General features: G+C 26.3%; 1 protein-coding gene across 1 annotated transcript; it reads left to right on the top strand.

Moving 5' to 3' along the window:
- Nucleotides 1-1,389: 1,389 nt before the first annotated feature.
- LOC129984142 (angio-associated migratory cell protein-like) lies at nucleotides 1,390-20,318 on the top strand. The gene is made up of 12 exons (XM_056093939.1): nucleotides 1,390-1,485; nucleotides 5,593-5,653; nucleotides 7,314-7,388; nucleotides 8,610-8,729; nucleotides 10,957-11,096; nucleotides 11,323-11,470; nucleotides 12,849-12,932; nucleotides 14,519-14,625; nucleotides 15,489-15,550; nucleotides 17,030-17,120; nucleotides 18,364-18,515; nucleotides 20,192-20,318. The coding sequence occupies exons 2-12, from the start codon at nucleotides 5,596-5,598 to the stop codon at nucleotides 20,262-20,264; spliced, it is 1,110 nt and encodes a 369-aa protein (XP_055949914.1). The 5' UTR covers nucleotides 1,390-1,485; nucleotides 5,593-5,595; the 3' UTR covers nucleotides 20,265-20,318.
- Nucleotides 20,319-21,376: the final 1,058 nt, after the last annotated feature.

Raw genomic sequence — 21,376 nt, 5'->3', positions numbered from 1 at the left:
CATAACGATTTTAAATTTTACCAGGACAATGACCCCAAGCACACTGCTTTGAACGTTAGACTCTGGCTGCTGTATAACTGTCCTGAAATAATAAAAACACCACCACAATTTCCAGACTTAAATCTCATAGAGAATATTTGGCAAGAATTGGAATCAAGAATTCACAAACACACCATTTCTTCAAAACAATTAAAATTGGTGCTTCAAGAAGAATAGGGTAAAACCACTCCAGAAATCACAAAAATATGAGTCGAATCCACCCCAAGAAGATTAAATCATGTTTTAAAAATAAAAGGAAATCCAACAAAATATTAAAACCTTTTAAAAAGTAAAATTTTTGGATAAATATTTGATGGAAAAGTAAGTGTCCCATCACTTATGTGAGCCATTTTTTGCTCCGTTCTAAACAATTTTATTTTTATTAAATTAATATTTTGACGAAATAAATGTTATGTAATAATTGTTACTAACTTTAAATATGAAACTCACCCAAAAAATTTTTGTACATGTTTATTTATTTATTTTATTACAGTTTCTTTTTGTAAAGCACAAGTGTCCCATCACTTTTGTGAGACACTGTATATTGCAGTGTTAAATACATAACTCACCGTAACAACAGAGACTGCAGTGGCCTGGTGGTAAAGTCTCGCTTTCAGGACCCGAGGGTTCTAAGTTCGAGAGTCAATTTCACTGAAGAACCGTCGTGTGAAAAGACCAAATGCATGATAAAACCATCAGGGTCAAATGCCAGCTTTCGCTGGTGTGGCATGGAAGTTTGGAGAGACGGGCCCTATACAGCTAAACTAGATTCACCGTGGTATCGTCACAACTTCAATTACAGTTAAATCTAGAATTTACGATGTAGATTTCACAATATTCTTTAACTATGTTCAGTGAAGAATTTTCAATACCGTTTTCACAAAATTATAGAGCATTCTTCTTTTAATGAAAAATTATTTTATTTCATAATTTGGAATTAAAGCTGCATCTTTTCAATGCGGCAATATTATGGTGTTATTACGATGATATCAATTAAGATGTTAAGCCTAATTTCAAATGTTTAGTGTTTTAATTATAAAAAAATAGAACTTAACGTCATAATTAACTTTTAATATGGGAGTAATAAATAAAATTGAATTTTTTAATTGAGTTAGCGTTTATTCCACGGATCTGACCAGCCATCTGGCTGGCTGTGCAGATCCAGATCGGAAGAGCTATTTAATGTAAAATACTCATCTTTATTACGACTTATATCCGTTATACAACTGAATTAGTTAAATTGAATTCATTTTTTTTTTTAATATTAGTATATTAGGAGACAATTAAATAATTTAGGTTCTACATGAACGCCTTCCTTAGCTTTTCTACCGGGGTTTCATTAATTCACAACTCAACTCGTGCAATCTTTCGATAAAATGTAAACAGAATCTTTCCATGTGGGTATCGTAACGGGACAATTTGAGGAGTTAGTATTTGAAAAATTTGGTGAGAATACTTAAAATTTTAATTTTTGTGACATTGAAGATCATTGTATTTTAGAATTTTGTAAGCATGCATAACTGTGGAAAAGAAATGATGTTTTATCAATTAGATTCTTCCGAAATCGTGCAATGGCAAATGTAATTTATCTGAATCTCGTTACTATTTTTTGCTTTTTCTTTGTTGAGGTTCACTTAAGTTTAAGTGCAAATTCCATTGTTTAATGTAGATAAAATATAATAATGGTAATCACAATCAGAAAAAAAAGAAGACAATTATTAAATTTTCGGAAGTTGAGGCGTTATCATATTGTTTTCCATTAAAATCAGTCTCAATTTTTGTTCTTGATTTTTTTTAATGACTATAGAATTAGCTCAAATGAAATTCAACAATGGCTTCTATTGTAATATACAGAGTATCTGTAGAAAAAAAAATTACATGCTGTTTCTGTAAACAAACCAAAACTTAGAAAAACATCATCAATGCATAGATGTTACATAATAAAGTAACTAGAAGAAAAAGGAAAATTTAAAGCAAAGGGAAAGTTTTAAGCCTTTATTATTTTGTATTCCTGTAACTATAGAAGTTTTTCCACGTATATGATAATTATTAAACTATAAAATTAATTAAAATTATAAATATATCATATAGAATAGATTTAAAATGTAGATAAGAGATAAATCCTATAATATTTATGCTGTTTACCTAATATAAATTTAAAAATATTTTATGATAACTTAAAAAACTTTTAGACTTTATGGAAGTCAAAAAAAAATTATAAGGTTCTGATGTAAGGGCTTGCAAAAGGAAATTTAAAGCAAAAAAAAAAAAAAAAATCATTCCAATTTTACTAAAGAACTGTTAAAAATGTTGAGATTAATTACGAGATTGAACTCTAAATTTTATATGGAAGAATCTAGAACTCTTTTTTTTTTTTTTTCCACTTGAGCAGTCAGTTTTATTAAATTTGCATATTTTAAATTCTTTAAGATTGCATTTTATCTTATTTTTATATTTCAAAAATTTGTAGATTTTTAATCCTCTGTTAGGCACAGGTAATCTGTCCAATGACTTTTGTATATTTTATGTTTATTCTTGAAGCCATTTGCTAATTGTTTTGGGCCACTTTCTTGGACATTCAAGAAATGGGGTTTAACAAACTTTCAGTTTTAATTATCCATTTCCAAATTCTTGAAAATGCAATTAGTCTTACTGATTGCTACACTTAAAATTGCAAGCTTTATTTAATCTTTATATTTTACATTGTATTCTATGAAATCATTTAATATAAAACTTACCTGAGAATGCAGTTTTTCTAGGAATGAACAATATTTGTTAGAATTTAATGTGAGTGATACTAATGCTAGCTACCATAATAAAAATGGATGGCAGAAATAATATTTTATTATGTGACTAAAGGAGGAACTGATTGATTGTATCAATAAAATATGTGCACCTTACTGTGATACAAAAACAATTAAATCATGGACAGTCATGATTATTTTATGAAACGGCTTATATTGCAGAACGAAGAGCCAAATTGTATTTGTTATTATAATGTAGCCAAAGGGTATTGTATCGTTTTTATAAATTGGATAAATCATTGGTAGTAGAACACCAACAAAGATATGTAAATCAGAAAATGTGTTGCCATTTTTCTTCGTTTTAAAATTGAAAAGTCATTACCTAAAAGTGATTCTTTGTATCAAATGTGAATTAAAAAACTTGCTTACTCTGTTAAAATATCAAAAAAGAAGCTCAAAACAGTTTATGGGTTATGTCTGTGGTGCTAGTGTACATTGAAAACATAATAATATAACAGTAAAGTTGTTTTCTGGAATAGTGCTGTGAAAATGATGAACCTGAAAAAAAAATTTTGTGTTTCATAGAATAGTTAAAGTGTCATTTTTAATCTTACCCTTTTATATTCAACAAATATTTATAAACTTATTTTATATGTATCTACTACCAATTTGTGATTAATAATATTCTGTGGTAAATGTAATTTCATGTACCAAACTGCATTTCTCCTATATTTAGTTTATTCATGAATTAATTTTTAGAATATTTCTGTATTGCAAATAATTATATTGTAGGTATTTAGTTAGAAAAATTAAAGATTAAAGCTTTGTAAATTGGAAAAAAAAAAAAAAAAAAAGATTACACAATCCAAGAGTTATTTCATCTTATATATGAAGCATGCAATAGTCTCGCCTAATTCAGGATTTGTGTGTTACTGGAAACATATATTTAAAAATGGTAGGTCTGCAGTTTAGAAACAACAAAGATTTTAAAATCATGTTGATTTTGTTTAGTTTATACCCTTTAACGATGAAATCCGTTATTTCATAGAATACCTAGTTATTTCATAGAATAATGATCTGCAGCCCGTTAAAGTGTAAAATAATCTGTATCATATATCTCGCACGACAAATACTTTTACCAGTATTAAATAATCCCATTACGAAATTATGTGTTGTCTGTTTAAAAGAATGCAGTGAAGATATAGTTTGCTTCAAATGTATGGAGCCTGTCCATATATCATGTTCGGAAGATTATGTTTCAAAAGATGAAGTTGAGCAGAAAATCTGCAAATTGTGTTTTAATGAACTTAATGTTCAAAGAGAAAAGTCGAAAAAATGTTTAGAAATTCAAGTGAAAAAGATGAAATAAATGTCAGATAAATCTCATTCTGAAGCCTCTGTGGGGTTTACCGTCTGTATCCCAGTGTCTGAAGTTGACAGAGGAAAAGGTGATGCCAAATCTATTTTAGCTATCATCATAAAAATAAAAGAAGAAGGATTTTTCCCATTGGGCACAAGAAACAGCTGCATAAAACAATTATATTCCCGATCCCAGTTCAGTGTCTGCGAACAAAAATTAATTAAAATCGAAGAAGTACCGGATGTAGAAATATCGCTCCAGTCAGTTGCTACAACTCAAAGTTTAGGTACTGGTCAGGGATTTAAAAAATGTTCGTATAAAATCCAGTGTGTTAACAAAAAATGTTTTTGTTTTAAAAATAATGCTCTTTGTAATTCCAAATGTCATTTTAGTAATCCTTGTTGTAACAAATGATTTTATGGTATGTTTCCATAAATACCATTTATATGCTGCATAAATTAGATAAATTGCTTCTTTTTCATTTTAATTGTCTATCATTAGTTTAATTTCATTTTAGATAAATTGTTTATTTTACACTTTAACTGTCTCTCATTAGTTAATTTATAGAATACCTAGTTATTTCATAGAATAACTAGTTAAAGTGTCAAATCAATACCGTATTACACACTTTAACAGATACGATCAGTTATTTCATGGAATAACTAGGTATTCTATGAAATAACTGCATTATATACTTTAATGGTAACATATATATAAATATTTGTCATGTTATATTTGTTAAAGTTACTTTTATGTTCCTCCAATGACTTTTATTAAAGTCAACAAAAAAAGATGTATCTGTTAATAGGGGAAATTTATCATTACAAATTTTTTTCCTTTTAAATTGAATACATTTTTATTTATTTTTTATTTTTTTGACTTTCTAAAGTAGTTTGCAATGAAAACTAAGCCTTGCAAGCATTTAGACAGCCAATTTTTTTTAAAAAAATATGAAGCAAATTTAAATCAAATTAAATACATTTACATCATTAAGGCCTATAACTTTGACTTTGGAAGTGATTGATAGGCTAGTATGAGAGTAACCTTTCTGCTTGGCAGTGATTGTTATAGAGCTATTCAAAGAATGTCAAATTTCTCTCTGATTAGCATCCCTATATAAATATTTGAAAAGCAACGAATTTCTGAAATTAGTTGTATTATTTCAATAAGCTTTATACTTCGCATAATAAAATTCTGTATATAAAGTTTTAATGAATTGAAGTTTAGTTTATTGAATTGTGTAAAATGAATAAATTAGATAACCCTTCGATTAAAGCAGACATTAAGCATGCAAACTTGATGTTATGCATGCTTGTATGAAACTTTTTTTATTGGTGGAAAATTTAAAAGATTTTGTTAGTTTTATATATACTTTTTCATTTATACTGTTTTGAGAATACATTTTTATTATTATTATAGTAATAATTACTTTAAACTTTTCCTTGCTAGATTATGCCGTGCAACACACCTCCTCCACCCACCATGGATGATGAAGAAGATCAAATGGAAGGTAGTAATGCACCTCTTCCATTTATATTTATTAAATTTTAAATTGTTTGTTTTAAGAGAATGCATCATATAAGAGCCTTACTCAGTTAAATAGCTGGGTACCCTCATAAAATAACAGCTTATTTTTTTTTAAAAAATCACATAATTGACAAAAAAAATTAAATTGAATAATAAACACTATTTGTTTAATACATTCATTAAAAGCATTGCAACTAATCATAAATTTAAAAAAAAAAAAAATCTTTACTCTGTTTAGCAAGAATATGGCTTTTAGAGAGTGCAGGGTAAAAAATATAAAGTAAGCATTCCAGATTTAATGTTCATATTTTTCACAAGTTGATTTATATAGTTAAGTCCTGAAAATAGCTGTTGTTGCTAAGATTGGTAATGCTCACTAATTAGAAACATTGGAAATTAAACCGTTTTTGATGTGGGTTTACAAGTTTGAACCAGAAGATTAAGAATTAGAATTTCTTATTATTATGCTGTATTTGTTTGCCTATAAGTTCTTTAAATCAAAATATTTTTTTAAAAAAATCTTCATACTGTTATTCTCTGGCAATTATAGATAGTAAAGCACTGAATTTCTAATTTGTACTAGTTACCTTTCGTGATCAGTTGGTTCACCAAAGATATTGATTATATGTGATTGATTAAATCATTTGTATATGTTTTTCCATGACAATGATACTGCCACATTGTTAAATAATAAAGCCCTGTTGTCTTACATATGTTCTACATGACCTTTCTACTAGAGGCCAGTCTCATGACATCATAGCTCTATTAAAAATATAAATGTGTTGTTCATCTATCTTCTAAATTGCATGATTTCTTAACTCCATTGTGTGTATGTGTTACTGCTATAGTGTAAAAATCATTTAATCTGCAAATTAACTAAGGTAATCCATTAAAATATGGAACATTCTTCCATTTTTCAAATTACCTAGGTAATCTGCACATTGCCTACTAGACACTCATTAAAGTGAAAATAAAATCTTTGCTGGAACAACAGTAATACTTCTGTATGCTTAAATTAAATATTGTTTATTTATTTTTTTGATATCTGAAGAATCAAGTTAATATAATCAAACAATCAACATATTAGTTGATAGAATCAATGATCAATCAATAAAAAAACTTCAATACAATGAATCAAACAATTTAAAATATTATTGCAATCAAAAAAATTGACATAATATTATTTATTTATTTTTAAATATTTAAAGAATCATGTTCATACAAAAGCAAACAACAGATTTGTTGTTAGAATTAATCATCAATCAATTGAAAAATTATAATATGAAGAATCAAACAGTATAACATATTATTACAGTTAAAGAAATAAATTTGCAAAACACATGATAAAATTATGCTTAACTATTAATCTTATTAGTGCAATGTAAAGATTAGTGCCACTTTGAATTGCATAGCAATTGGCGACAAGCACGCCTATTTTTGGTACATTTAGATTTGCAGTCACATTTTTTGAATTATTACCTGATAACAAGTATATTATAATTAATGATAGTAAAAATATGATATTAAAAAATATATGAAGTTGCATATGTATAACCTTGTTATCTATCTTGCTATATCATTTTTTTTCAATATTTATCTTCTATTACATTTTTTTTTCACTTCTTTTTTCCATGAATTTGCAGTTCCTGAACTAGATGATGATATTATTATTATAGAAGAATCAGATGATGCAATAAATACTTTTGGCTTTCATACAGGTGAGAATTATTGAAATATTTACTATTACATATTGTAAATTTTCTCTAATCTAACACTTGTCTCCCACTAATCTAAAGCATTGGAGCATATTATGTAGTGATGAGTTATTCTTTCTTGTTAAAATTTCAAATCTTTTCCCTTTTAGTACAAAATTTATCTATTGATGTACTCTTATTCAAATTTTTGTTTGTTTATTCCCCACATGTTGAAATGTCATTACATGATTTTCTATAATCCAGACATTTCCATGAATCTAATATGTGTCTGACCCCATAAATGATGGATTAGAGAGATTGTACTGTATTCTAGTTGAAAGAAATGTCTAAAATTATAAAATTAATGTCATTTTAATTTAATTCCATCAAGTTTCTTATGTAATAATTACAAATATCTAATTTTTTTTATTTAATTTTTATGATATTTTTGTGACGTTTACTGTAAGCATGTCTTTATTTTAGTATTTCTTTAAAAAAAAAAAAAAAAAAACTTTTTTAGTTTTTTGACGTAATTCTCCATCATATTTGTTGTTTAATTTGGTTTGAGTAATGTTACTGTTTGGATGTATATTTTACATACTGAAACTACTTTTCATACCACGTTGATAAAGAATATGTAATCCATGGTGTTTTAACTTACAATAGATTCATTTTTGTTATAAATTAGAGATTATTAGAGATATTGTAAACCTTTCTTTATATTGAACACCATAAACCAACTTTTTATATATAGTTATTTAATTGTATTTTGTGGTTTAGCTAATTAAAATATAATTATAGCATTTTCTATTATAAAATAATGCATTTTACTCTTTGAAGAATCTTGGCCTTAGGCTATCAAACTCTTGAAATTTTGTTGTTTGCTTCAATTAAAACAAGTCATACAAAGTTTATAACAATGAGCAACTATATGATTTGGGGTGATATTGATTTTATTGCGCCCTTTATTGCTGTTACTTTTAATTGAGGAAACATTAGCAATTGAAGTTCCCTTATATCTGTTATGTACATTTCTGCAGTTCACTGATGTTAATAGACTTTTTGTAAAATTTAAGAAGGGTTGTAGACATAGTAATTTGAGTCTTCAGTATGATCTTATTTTATATTGTATGGAATATAAAATATTATATTGAACTTTCAAAATTTGTTAAGAATTTTTACTTTCTTTGTATTGTATTTATTCATTAGTATTCTATTTATTCATATTTACTTTCATGTTTACAGAGCCCATATTCTGCTGTAACTTTGATAAAGTTGGTGCAATGGCTGTTACAGGTGGACAGGATGATCGTGCAGTTGTATGGGATACAAATGTTGATCAGCAAGCAAAATTTATTATCACTGGTAATCCACATTAAAATACATTTTGTTGAAAAATAATTTTTTAACTACCTATAAAATTCATCTGTTTTACAGTATTAAATGTTGTTTTACTCATTAATGATCAGCTTTTACTATTGTGATCTTGTAGTATCAAAATTAGGGCAAAATCGTTTCATTATTAGAAATTTTTTTCTAAAATTACAGTTGGAGTATAAATAAGTGGGCATAGTTCTAAAGCTAATAAGAAATTATAATCCTGTTGATTATTTTAGAAACTGATTGTACTCACATATCTGAAATTTTCTATTTATGGTAGTATATTGATTGATCAGTTACAAACATTCAGAGAGAAGAAATCAACTGCTTTAATGCACACATACAAAAAAAATCACATGCAGTTTTCTGAATTTATTTTAATTCTTCTTAATAATTGTAAAATAATTAACTTCAATTTTCAGTCAGAATAAGACACATTATTCAGATGGCAGTATATTTTATATGCCCTTTCATTGTAATCTTAATTCTTTCATAATTATTATATTACAAAAGTATTTCATTTATGCATTACAAAACCTGTATGTTGTTTTTCTAATCATTTTGAAATCAATTCTAATGTATATTAGAAACTGTAATAACATTATCATGACTACAGAAATATTCACAATTGATAAATTTTTAAAATGCAGATTGGTATTAATTTCAACAATAATGAAGTTATTCCATTTTCTCTTAAAGACATAACTGGTTCCATTGAAAAACTTTGAACTTGTTTTGTTTGTTGATACATTAGAGAAAAAATATTCTCTGAACTGAATGCAATTCACAATGCTGCAAATAATATTCACAGACAATCAGCACTAAAGGCAATGACTAAATTTATTTATTTATTTTAACTTAATACCTACCTACATGCTCATAAATCATATAATATTTGTAAAAATGCATAATTAATGCTTAAGACAAGCAATCAGGGTATGATTTTTCTCACTTAAAATAAATTATCATTTATAAAATTTAATTATTACTTTCATTAGTATATGTCACTATATCAGTCCTATCTTAAAAACTTTAAAATTATTACTTTTAAATGAATTTTCTCTACATTTGTAATAAGTTATTCACTAAAATTTCAGTGATATATATATATTTGTGTGCTGTTTCACATCAAATTATAAAAGATACAATATATATATATATATATATATATATATATATATATATATATATATATATATATATATATATATATATATGATGTTTTTTTGTATGTGAATATCAAAAATGGTGTACCTTTTCTGTTAATCCTTAGAACAGATTTCTGCTACATTGATGAGTCAACTGCAAAACATTTTTGTAATCCATAAAAAGGAATGGAGTCTGTAAATAATAGTGTTGAGCATTCTCCTTTGGATTAGAAGGCATATATTAAACATTATAACATTATTGAATCCACCACTAATAAAGTGTATAAAAATATTTTAGCTTACATTGATGGTTATGTTATGTTACTAATTTATAATATCATCTGATGGGATTATCTTTTTTATTAACATGCGATGCTTATTTGGTACTAAGTTCATTAATCAGTTGCCATTTTTATTTCTTTAATTGACAAATCTAATTTGTTAAACTCTTCTGCAGCATTTCATGTGGTGGCAAGATGCAGTTCTGCAATTTAATAGTTTTTCCTTCTTGTGGGCTACGGTGCCCTGGTGGTAAGGTCTCGTCATCAGGAGCAAAGGATTTAAGACATGATTCTTTCAAAGAACTGTTGTGTAAGCTGGTGTGGTGCATATGAAACCTGTCAGACAAATGTCCGCTCGCTAGTGTGTTGTGAAAGTTTGGAGAGGGGGTGCCAGCCCTAATGTTATCCTCCTCATCTGACCACAGTTCAAAATTACGAGGTCTATCCTAAAATAACTCTAGTATTACTTTAAAAATGGGCTGTTAATCTAACTAAACTGACCAAACTAGACTTCTTCTTTCTTGTGACTGTTCTGACAAATGTTTGCTGTTTGGACATAGAATCCTTTTTGTAAAAATATTTGTTTTCTGATTTCTTTCTGTTTCTTAATTAGTCACCCACAGTACTAAAGTAAATATCTGTGAAATTTTTCTACTGTAGTCAATGATAGGTGAATTTATATTTAATGAAGGTATCTATTCCCTATCCCTTCCAGTAAGATTTCCCCTGTTCTTTCTGAAATAAAAATTTTGAATATCCTGAGATGATAAATTTGATTTCCAGGACATAAGGACTCAGTGATTGCTGCTGATTTCAATCATGACTCAACTCTGGTGGCTTCTGCAGATATGGATGGAGTGATTCAAGTGTGGAATGTTAGCTCAGGAACTAAAGAATGGGATTTTGAAACTACAGAAATAACTGTAAGATTTATTTAAGTGGTAATTTTACTATTCTGTAAGATCATAAGTAAGCACTCTTGTAGATTCTTCAATTATAGATAAATAACAACTTAAGAAAAGAAAAAAGAAATCTAGCAATTCTTTAAAGTAAATCCAACTTTAATAATATTGGCATATTGAGTTGCAAATAATTTATCACACTCTCTCTCTCTTTTTTTTTTTTTTTTTTTTTTTTTCAACATTTTAGTGGATAACTTGGCATCCTAGTACAAATCTTTTGTTTGCTGGAACAATTGATGGCAATTGCTGGAAGTGGAGTGTCCCTGATGGTGTCACTTGTGAAGTATTTCCAACACATGGAGTGGCATCATCTTGTGGTCGTTTATTGGAAAATGGTCTGTATTTTATCTTTTTAATTTAGAAAATTGTTGATCAAATTCCATGTAGAATAAAATGCATTTATGTCATAAAACCTCTATATAATTTAATGTATTTGATTTCATTTTAAAAGAGAAACTTTTACAGTTCTAAATTCGTTAATGGGAATTTTGATGCATCTCTTTGGCATAAAGATTTCAGCCTTAAAAATGAATCTTATCAACCTTATTATTCTTAAAATTCTGTATCTAATCTTAAAAGAGAACAAACTTTCAATACATATGTTTAAAAAGTATTTTAACATAATCAAATGTTAATTCCAATTTTTTCTTCTAAGAACACAATGATTATAAATTTAATATCCTGAATTTTACTTATTAATTTTACTGCCTGAATTTTGTTGATTCAAATATACTTAAAATTGAAAAAGATTAAGAACAATTTTAATTTGCTTCTAATTTGGCATTGTAATGTCAGTTAATTAATTTTTATATTCTTTCTCAGCACTTTTATATAAAGTTAAAATAATTTGTTATTTCTAATAGCACATTATTTGACACAAAATGATAATTTGCATAATCATATTTATTACTCTCACAAAATTCATGCATGTTAATGTAAAGACCAACAGACAGTCAATCATTTAACAGAACTGGTTTCAAATTTGATACATATCTACACTTTAGATATGAAATCTGTATACCAAATTTTATCTATCTAGTTTTCTTCACTTTGTAGTTATTGTGTTGACTTGTATTCACACGACTAAACAGACAGATTTCCTCTGCGTGAATTTCGTTCAAAATTGGTAGGAATTCGATATAAAGATGATATATCAGATTTCATCCTTCTACTGCAAAGTGGTTTTGAATTATTGTATTCACAGATCGACACAATTCCATAAATATATTTTTCAGATTGAAGAGTATTTCATTGGGGAACAGGGAAACATAGAACCACAAGACTGCTGAAAGTGATATTTACTATACGCAGTTCCATTATTATATCAGATGTGCATTGTTTAATATTTTCATTCCTCGATTTAAACTTTTGAACTAGCAGTTGATGGAGATAATTTCAATGCTTTTTGTTAATTTATTGCTTCATTGTTTGATACAAGCTCTTCTTGAAATTTATTGTAATTTCAGGATGTTTTATATTTTTGATGAATTAACTTTACATTTTATTTATTAATGAATTAAAGGTCTTTATTTATCTTTATTTGTGCTAGTTTTCATGTCCATCTGAAATAAGATCATTAATTTAATGAAAAAAAATCTTAATAATGTGTACATAAGTTTTTATACTTTGGTGCTTTGTATATTTCTAATATTTTGTGTTGTTAACTACCTCACAATTTTTTTTTTTTTTTTTTTTTCTTTCTTTTTTATCCAGGTTCAAAATGTGTGGTTGGATATCAAGATGGAACTGTGAAGTTATGGGATGCCGATAATCCATCTCCTATAGGGATACTTAATGGTAATAATGTTGTTGCATTCATGGAATAACAAAAATATTACTCAGAATCAAAATATTTAAAGTAGTAAGAGTACCATACTTTCAATTTCACATCTTTTTGTTTATTATTTAGGAGATTTTAATTCTTAACTAAGCGATTTTAATGCATTTTAATTTTTTTAATATGTTAATGTAATGTTTTATAATTACTGGCATTTTATACAATTTGCATCTTAGAGGCTTTTCCAACCACTATAATTGAAGATTCCAACAATGATACTAATAGACATATTTAATAATTACAGATAATATTTTAGCTGATTACTAGATGTTCTGGATAAGGCTATCCAAAATTAGATAGATTTGATTATAAATTTCAATTATAGTAAAGAGAACAGCTATTTATCTTCAGTATGAGTAGCATTATAGATTCTTAAAATGTCCAAAAAATATGTTTTTTTTTTTTTTTTTTTTTTTTTTTTTTTTTCCCCTGCAAGAGAATTTTTTTAATAGCATTTGTGGTAGAATTGAAACTGCTATGTATGTAGTTTCAAATCTCTATCTTTCTAGACAGTGCCTAAGTTCTTAATCAGAAGTGAACGATTGGATTAATGATTAGATTATTTCTAAACTCTCAAATTTCCTTCATAGCAAAATTTTTTTTGTTATTAGTCAACTTTGTAGTTTCTGATGAAAAAATTTTCATATGAATATTTAATATTGGTTTATTTTTATTTATTTTTTTTATTTTGACAATAAGTAAGTGCATTTTTATATAAGTAATTGAAACATTAATTTGGTGGTGGATCAGATGCTAAACTCTTCACTTCAAGTTTATTAAATCATTGATTTAAGACCTGATTTCGCTGAAAAATCTACCATATATATATATATATATATATGAATTGCATATATATATATCATATCATTATATATATATATATATCATCAATATATATATATATATATATATATATATATATATATATATATATATATATATATATATATATATATATATATATATATATATCATTTGTTTTGAGGAATCATCTCAGATTTTTGTGGCTTAAAAGTCTGAATAATGAGATGTCAATTCAAATGTCCTGGCCATGGTATAAAATTATAAGCTTCTACCCTATATCGTCTTCATATTACATCTGAGTATATAAAGCTAACTAAACTAACAGAACTCTCTGACCATTAATAATGATCGTAAAATAGAGAAAGAAAGTGGTTCATTTTGTATTGAATTAATCGTATCATTTTGAGAAATCTTAATTAGTTATTCTTCTGATATTAAATTAGTAAATATTACATATATATTCTTCCATTTAAAATAATCATTACTATAAAATAAAATATTTTTATAAATTTTAAGTTAATAATTAATAAAATGCTGTTTGCAACTATTTATATTAAGTATATATAGGTACACAATACATATTCCTTTGCCATGGCATGCTTTAAACAGTGCAAACTTAAAGATTTAAATTTGCTGATAGTTCTCCTATGAGTTACCAACGTAGCATCCCTTCTTATGCAAAAATGAGTATTGAAAGTTTCTCTTGTCATGTTTTTCATTCTTTCTTTTTCTTGTGCTGAAGAGCATAAACAGGGTGTGCTGTGCTTAGCATCCAGTCCAGATGGAACTTTGATTGCTTCTGGTGCTGAAGATGGTACAGTGAAATTGATAAGGTCCTCTAACTTCAAGGTCAGTGTTTTTTTCCTTCCAACAAATTTATTTATTAATTTTAATTATATTTCTGTGGTTGAATTCCTTTTTTTTTTTTTTTTTTGTTTCTTTAATGATTTTTCCTCTTAATTTTTTAAAATTTCTGTTCAAATTGGATTATTTTTTTAAAAGAGAAGAAAAATATGTATAAAACTTTTCAACTCATTTTAAATACTAATTTGGTTAAATTAAAATGCTTCTTTAGTTAATTTATTATAGACTGTTGATCATACCTCATAATATTTTTTTTTTAATTAGGGAACTTAAGACAGTTTATGGATTTGTTAATCAGACACAATCAAATTATCTAGAAAGGCGAGTAGATATTTAGCAAACAATTTGGCTTAAATAAAAGACCTAAGGAATTTATTATATATAATCTTGAAATGTAGAAAGCTATGATATAACCATAACAAAACTACATAAATTTATGATTAAGATTTTTTGTATCATAAGAACCATGGTGTAGAATTTTAGAATAGAAACCAGAAGGTTGTGAATCCAAAATCCAGTTCAATCAAGGATCTCTCTATATAGGTGTGTTTAATGCATATCAAATCTTTTGTGAATTAGATATTCTCTTTATGATATGCCCTGATAGTTTAGAAGTATAAGCAAATGTTATTTCAAGCCTTAACTTAATAATCTGAATAATTGTTCGAAAGTGTTGTTGAACTTCAAAATTTGACACAAGGTTTCCAGGAAAGAGAAAAACGGGAATGGTCGGAGAATTCCCAATATTATAATGTTTTTAGAAAACTGCAGATTTTTTTTAACCTACTTGTTTTATTATGTGTCCATAATGGATTCCATGGATAATTAGTCGTATTTATTTTATTCAGGTATTGCATACATGGAATGCTGCTGATGATAGTGCCATTGAAAGTATTGGATTTTTCAGGAGGTAGGCTCACGTTTTTTTTTATGGTATCATTTTCAATTATTATTAATCTTTTCATTAATGTATCCAAGAAATGTCTCTTATGCCTGTAAGAAGAAAGACAACATTTGCATATATAATTCATTGAAGGGGGGAAGCAACAAACAGTTAACTGCTTTTTATTCAGACACTTGTCATACTTTAGAATCATTTTTTTTTTAATTCTTATATCTGGAAAGAAATTAAATTGCAAAAATAAATTTAAATAAAAGATTTGTTCAGATATTAGATTTTTCCCATTTTCTACCTGGTACACATGTTCCAGAAGAGAAGGTACTCAATATAAAGTAATAGGTGGTAGCAAAAATTGGAATTTTGGGGTCTCATCTCTTTAATTGTCTTGCAATTGTTTTTCATCCAACCCATATCATACCATAAGCATTTGGTCATTATTAATGAGAAATAACTGTCCATTATGGATATTTTGACAATCATCAAAAAAAATTTGTAACATCAATTAAATTATTGCTTCATGAATTATGTCAAAAACACTTATCTAGCTGAGAATGAATTTGGATTGCTGCTATTTCCTGTGCATTCAAAAACTTCATCCAACCCATATACTCACGCTCATTGGAGAATGAGAGATTTTCAGTTATTGTGATTATAATAATTCAAGCAATCAAGAATGGTCAATTGCTGCATACAGTTTTCATGTCTGAAATTTTTTGGAAATTCTCACTAGCATTTTGCAATGCATAATCTTTTAATGATGACATGGGAAACTTATTTTCTAAATTATTTCCCATGTTTTGAATCTTTAATGAAATAAATCAATTAATATGCAAAATTACTAATTATTTAATCAATTTGTGTCAAATTATGATACATTTAACACTAGATAGATAGATATATTTATCATTATTCTTTCTCCAAACTGTGATTTATTTTTAAAATGTACATGTAACCATACTTACTGGCTCATAATTTAATCATTGAGATTTGAAGAATTTTTATTCATGAATTTATAAGAACGCATATAAATAAATGTGAGTTGTCTGCTTTGGATTTGTTGCAAGGAACAGATATTTGTAAAAATGAGTGAAACAATTCTCTTTCAATGTTTTGCATGCTCTTTAAATTCAGCTTTTCCTCAAACAATTGAAAAATTCCTTCATAAATTGTGTGCTATATTTCAAGCATTATTATAATTTGTTTAATATAATATTGCCGTTTATTGTATAATTACCTATTACAGAAATTGTTTCTTTAATTTATATTTAATTGTTTTGAAGAATGCACATTTCGTTTGTGAATTTCTGTTCTGATCTGACATCTATTATCTAAAAATGTCTTAAATTGTTGTTGTTGTTTTGTTTTTTTTCAGCTTAAGTTTCAAATAATAAAAATTGTGGAGATCTAATATTTAAACATATGTAATTATAATTTATAAGTGTTATACAAAACACAATAATTAATTCTTGTTCTTTATGATCTTTTCAGCCATCCACTTATTGCAGTGGGAACAAGTCAAGGTGACCTAAATATCTATGATCTCTCAACATATACCTTAAGAGCTTCTACTAATTTAGGTGTAAGTAATCTTATTTATTGCTATCTCTGTGGTTAGCTAATAGGAGAATTTGTGTTGTAATGTTATATGTGATAAATTATCTCAATAGCCAGTGACAATTCAAATTTATACTGCATTGAATGCAACATTCATGTATTGTAATGCCAAGTTATAATTACTTATTTTAAGTAACACCATGTATTTAAAAGATTTATATTTTAGTTTTAAATACTTGAAATCATATGTATTATGAATTTCCAGTTAAAACAAAAGTTGATTTGTTTCATGTATTGTTTACAATACAATTATAATTTTTTTTTTTTTAATACAGAAAAATCTCTCTGCTGCAGTCACATTCTGTTCCCCCCCCCCCAAAGAAAAAGGGTTAACCACTATAATGGGAATATATGCTTGGGAGTACAAAATATGTTTTTAAACATTCATTATTTCTAATAAATCGTCTAAAGAAATATATTTGAAAATTTCTGATCTTATTTCAAAGAAGATACAATTTGTATTTGCTTCGGTCTTTCAACTTAAGTATTTTGTATTATAATTTGGAAAATAAATCTGTAATTGATTCATAAATAGAGCTGATGAATGGGCGATAATATTTTCTATTATAATGGGCAGCAATTTTCTAATTGTTTAGTTGGAGCATCAACCCACTAATATGAATTTTTAAATCATTTTTAGTACTTTTAAACAATTCTAAAACTACTTTATTTGTCTCAATAAGCTTTTCTTGGTGCTTTTTTTTTATATATATACAATGAATTTTATAGTTTTCATACTTTTAAAATGACATAAATAATAAGAAAAATAATAATTTTTTTAATCATCCCGTATGTTTACATTTGCTTACAACTAATAGATTTGGTTAACTTTTTTTTTTCTGGTTTTCTTTTACTAACACAAAACTTCTATATGCCAGTGTAAATTAATGCCTAATGGTACAATTTAATTATGAAAAATTGTCCATGTCATTTAATTTTCATTCAAAAATATGTTTCATTTTATCAATTATACACATTGCTATTATTATGTTATAGGTTCAGATTAAAATGTAATTCATTTGCACTTAATGTTTACTAGAATAAATTCAATTGGCCAGTAAAATTTGTAATTCTGAAGGCAAACAGCAAAAAATAATGATTTGTGATATTTACACAAGTTATAAAAACGTATTCATTTCTCTAATTACATATGATGCAATCATATTATAAAAGATTGAATTGCATATATATTTATTTATTGTTTTTAGGATTCCATAGTGAAGCTAGTTTGCTCTGATTCTTCTCCTTTTGTATATATTGCCTGTGGAAGTAATGTGGAATGTTACGATGGACGATCATGTGAAGTGTTAAATAAATGGTTTTGCCATGATGATCGAATTTTAGATCTGGCATTTTCTCTGTAAGTACAAATAAATTCATTTTTATATGAAAAAATTAGAATTTATTTATGAAATTATTGTGTTCTAGTCTATCTATCCTTTTGGAATTATACACTAATAATAAACAAATATCAATTTTACAGCATGTGTACAAATCCTATTATTCTAAATTTGTAAGATTTAATAGTCTCAAACTTATAATAGAATTACTTTAATGGAATAAGATAATTATTTTAGAATAGAAGAATCGGAGATTTCAGATCCACTTCCTTTAAGGTTCTGCATATGCCTGATTAGTACACATTACATTCATCACATGTCAAACATTCTTCTATTGTTAGGATCATTTGAAGACAGAACGCCACCTCAAGTATTGACTTATCATCTAGCAACTAATCAAGAGCTTAAAACTCTGAGACGTACTTTTGGCAATAAATAAAAATACATGTAGGCAAGGAGATTTGCATAAGTTTTCTTCAGATCTATCAAGTTGATAAGTGAAAAAAAATATATCCAAAAGAGGGAGCCATTATATTTATTTCTTAATAGACGAAATTTTATAATACATGTGTGTGATTTTAAATTTAATTAAATTATTCACATCATATTTCTTATAAAAATAGATTAATTACAAATTTTCTAAATTTGTCAAGTACTAATTTTATGATAATAAAATTATACTTATTTTATGACAATACTAATTATACTAATTTTGACATAATTCCCTTAATCACATTAATAAATACCTTTTTAAATGAAATACCACTGCATAGCCGTTTTTATACATTATGTCATAAAATTTCCAAAAAAAATATTTAATTGCTAGTTAAATACAGCATATATTAATTTTCTTGATAGATAATCATTTAGGTTCCTTGCTTTATAGTTGTGTCTGAAATTTTAGTACTCTAGTATTAAAAGCCCTCTTTTTTTTTATCAATTATGAAAAAGTTGTCTAGTAAGAAACAGGGTAACAGAGCTTACACTTTTCTTTTCATAAAATTCTTTAAGTGGCAAGATGTGATATTTACTATAATGGGAAATTTGCCAGTTTGCTGCAAGTTGGAATAAATTATTGGCATAAAGTTGTTTCTATAGTGATATTGAATATTCAGATATATTGTTAAATTACTTTAGTTTGAAAGACAAAGCAGGGAATTAATCTCTAATTCACCAATAAATGTTTTAAGGTTTCTTTCTGTAACTGCCTTGTACTCTTTTAAATACTTCCCAATGTTGCCTTATTATTCAAGTCTTGTGATATGAAATGGCATTCAGTGTATAACTAATTGAATGAATTTGCTGTAAAAAAGACTGAATCTTTGAGTTAAGCAAGTAGAATCAAAATCCCACTGTTTAATTTATTTACTTTCTACTTGGGAGTTAGTTTTTCTTTCCCAGTAAAATCTCTTAGTAATTGATAGTACTTTCTTTATTTTTATATGCTCAGTTTATTAAATTTTTACCTAACAAGCCTAAACCCAACTCTTTCTCTATTCTATTCTTAGCAAATGGGGTTTTTTCGGGAGGAAGGGTGGAAATGAAGAAAATATACAGGGTTTTTCTCTCAGCTTTATATTTCTTTAACTCAATGACATTTCACTGTACTTGCATGTGAAAACAATTACTATTAAACCAATATATATATATATGTTTGATAATCATTGCAAATATAATTTTTTTTCCATTTTTGTAGGAATCAAGAAAAATTCATAACTGTATCAGATGATAAGACATGTAAATTATTTTTAACAAACCCTCCTGATTGAAATTGTGTATATTTAACAATGAATTGTATAATAAATGTTACTTTTATAGTCAAATTGTATTTGTGTTTTTGAAATTAATTCTTATTCTACTTCTTAATTTTTTCACTACATGATAAAAGGTAAATTGTACTGCTTCCTTTTCTCTAAAATAGCTGATTTAATCTTACAATTTATTCGTTTTCATTAATAACATTTTCAATTCAAAAATTAAATTAATACATAATTTTTTATTTGTATGAATTGAAGAGAGTACTGGTTATTAGAAATGGGTTTATCTGACTGACTACCAGGCACCTTTGGTGTTCAGCTGTTTTGACCATCATTATTAATATAATATAAATTGTTATCCAGCTTATTTAATTGTTGGCAAATGATAAATATTTATTCACGAAAAAATGACTGATTGATTATAAAAAATAATAAAGTTGAAAATACAAAAAAATTATTGTTTAAGTATTTAAGTAATATTTTACTGGAATTAGGATGAGTGAACAAAAGGAAAAAGTACTGAATATTTTGCATTCTCTGGAGTTGATTTAGGACCTTGCATTTAAAAAAGCGTTGGATGAAATAAGAATTATTATATTTAATGAAAATTATTTTCTCTGTCATCAGGCTTAATTCTGTTTTAAGTTAAGAGGATTATATTTTATTGAAGTTATTATGAAATATATATTCAAGCTAATAAACATATATAAATTGATAGAAGACTTAATGTTTTATAAAAAAAAAAATTGTTAAGAAATGTTTTTATCATGGAAATAAACACAATCACCTTTTTCTTATGTATCAGATATGTAACTTTTTTATCCATTATTTTATCTGGAATTACATTGTTTAGTTAATTAGAAACTGCATACATTTGAATGAATTGTAACATATAAATGAATAACTGAGTTTGATAATATTTTTATTCTTAAGAAAAAAATAAAATTTTATGTCAAAATAATTTAAAAAGTTATAAAAAAATCTCTTAAATATATTCATAAATATCCTAAAAAAAACATCCTAAATATATTCTCCTCCTATATTCATAAAATGCATCAGATAATGTACATTTGAAATATACGAAATGGAATATTCTTAATATATGAAATCAGCAGAACATCATT

Source organism: Argiope bruennichi, chromosome 9 (genome assembly GCF_947563725.1).
Source record: "Argiope bruennichi chromosome 9, qqArgBrue1.1, whole genome shotgun sequence".
NCBI lineage: Eukaryota > Metazoa > Arthropoda > Arachnida > Araneae > Araneidae > Argiope > Argiope bruennichi.
This window is presented reverse-complemented; position numbering and strand designations above follow the sequence as displayed.

Excerpts from the sequence above, each read along its gene's own strand:
- LOC129984142 (XM_056093939.1), top strand. The coding sequence starts at position 5,596 with ATGCCGTGCAACACACCTCCTCCACCCACCATGGATGATGAAGAAGAT. Across the intron at positions 8,730-10,956 it reads AGCAAAATTTATTATCACTG|GACATAAGGACTCAGTGATT; the intron begins GTAATCCACATT and ends TTTGATTTCCAG. Across the intron at positions 14,626-15,488 it reads TAAGGTCCTCTAACTTCAAG|GTATTGCATACATGGAATGC; the intron begins GTCAGTGTTTTT and ends TATTTTATTCAG.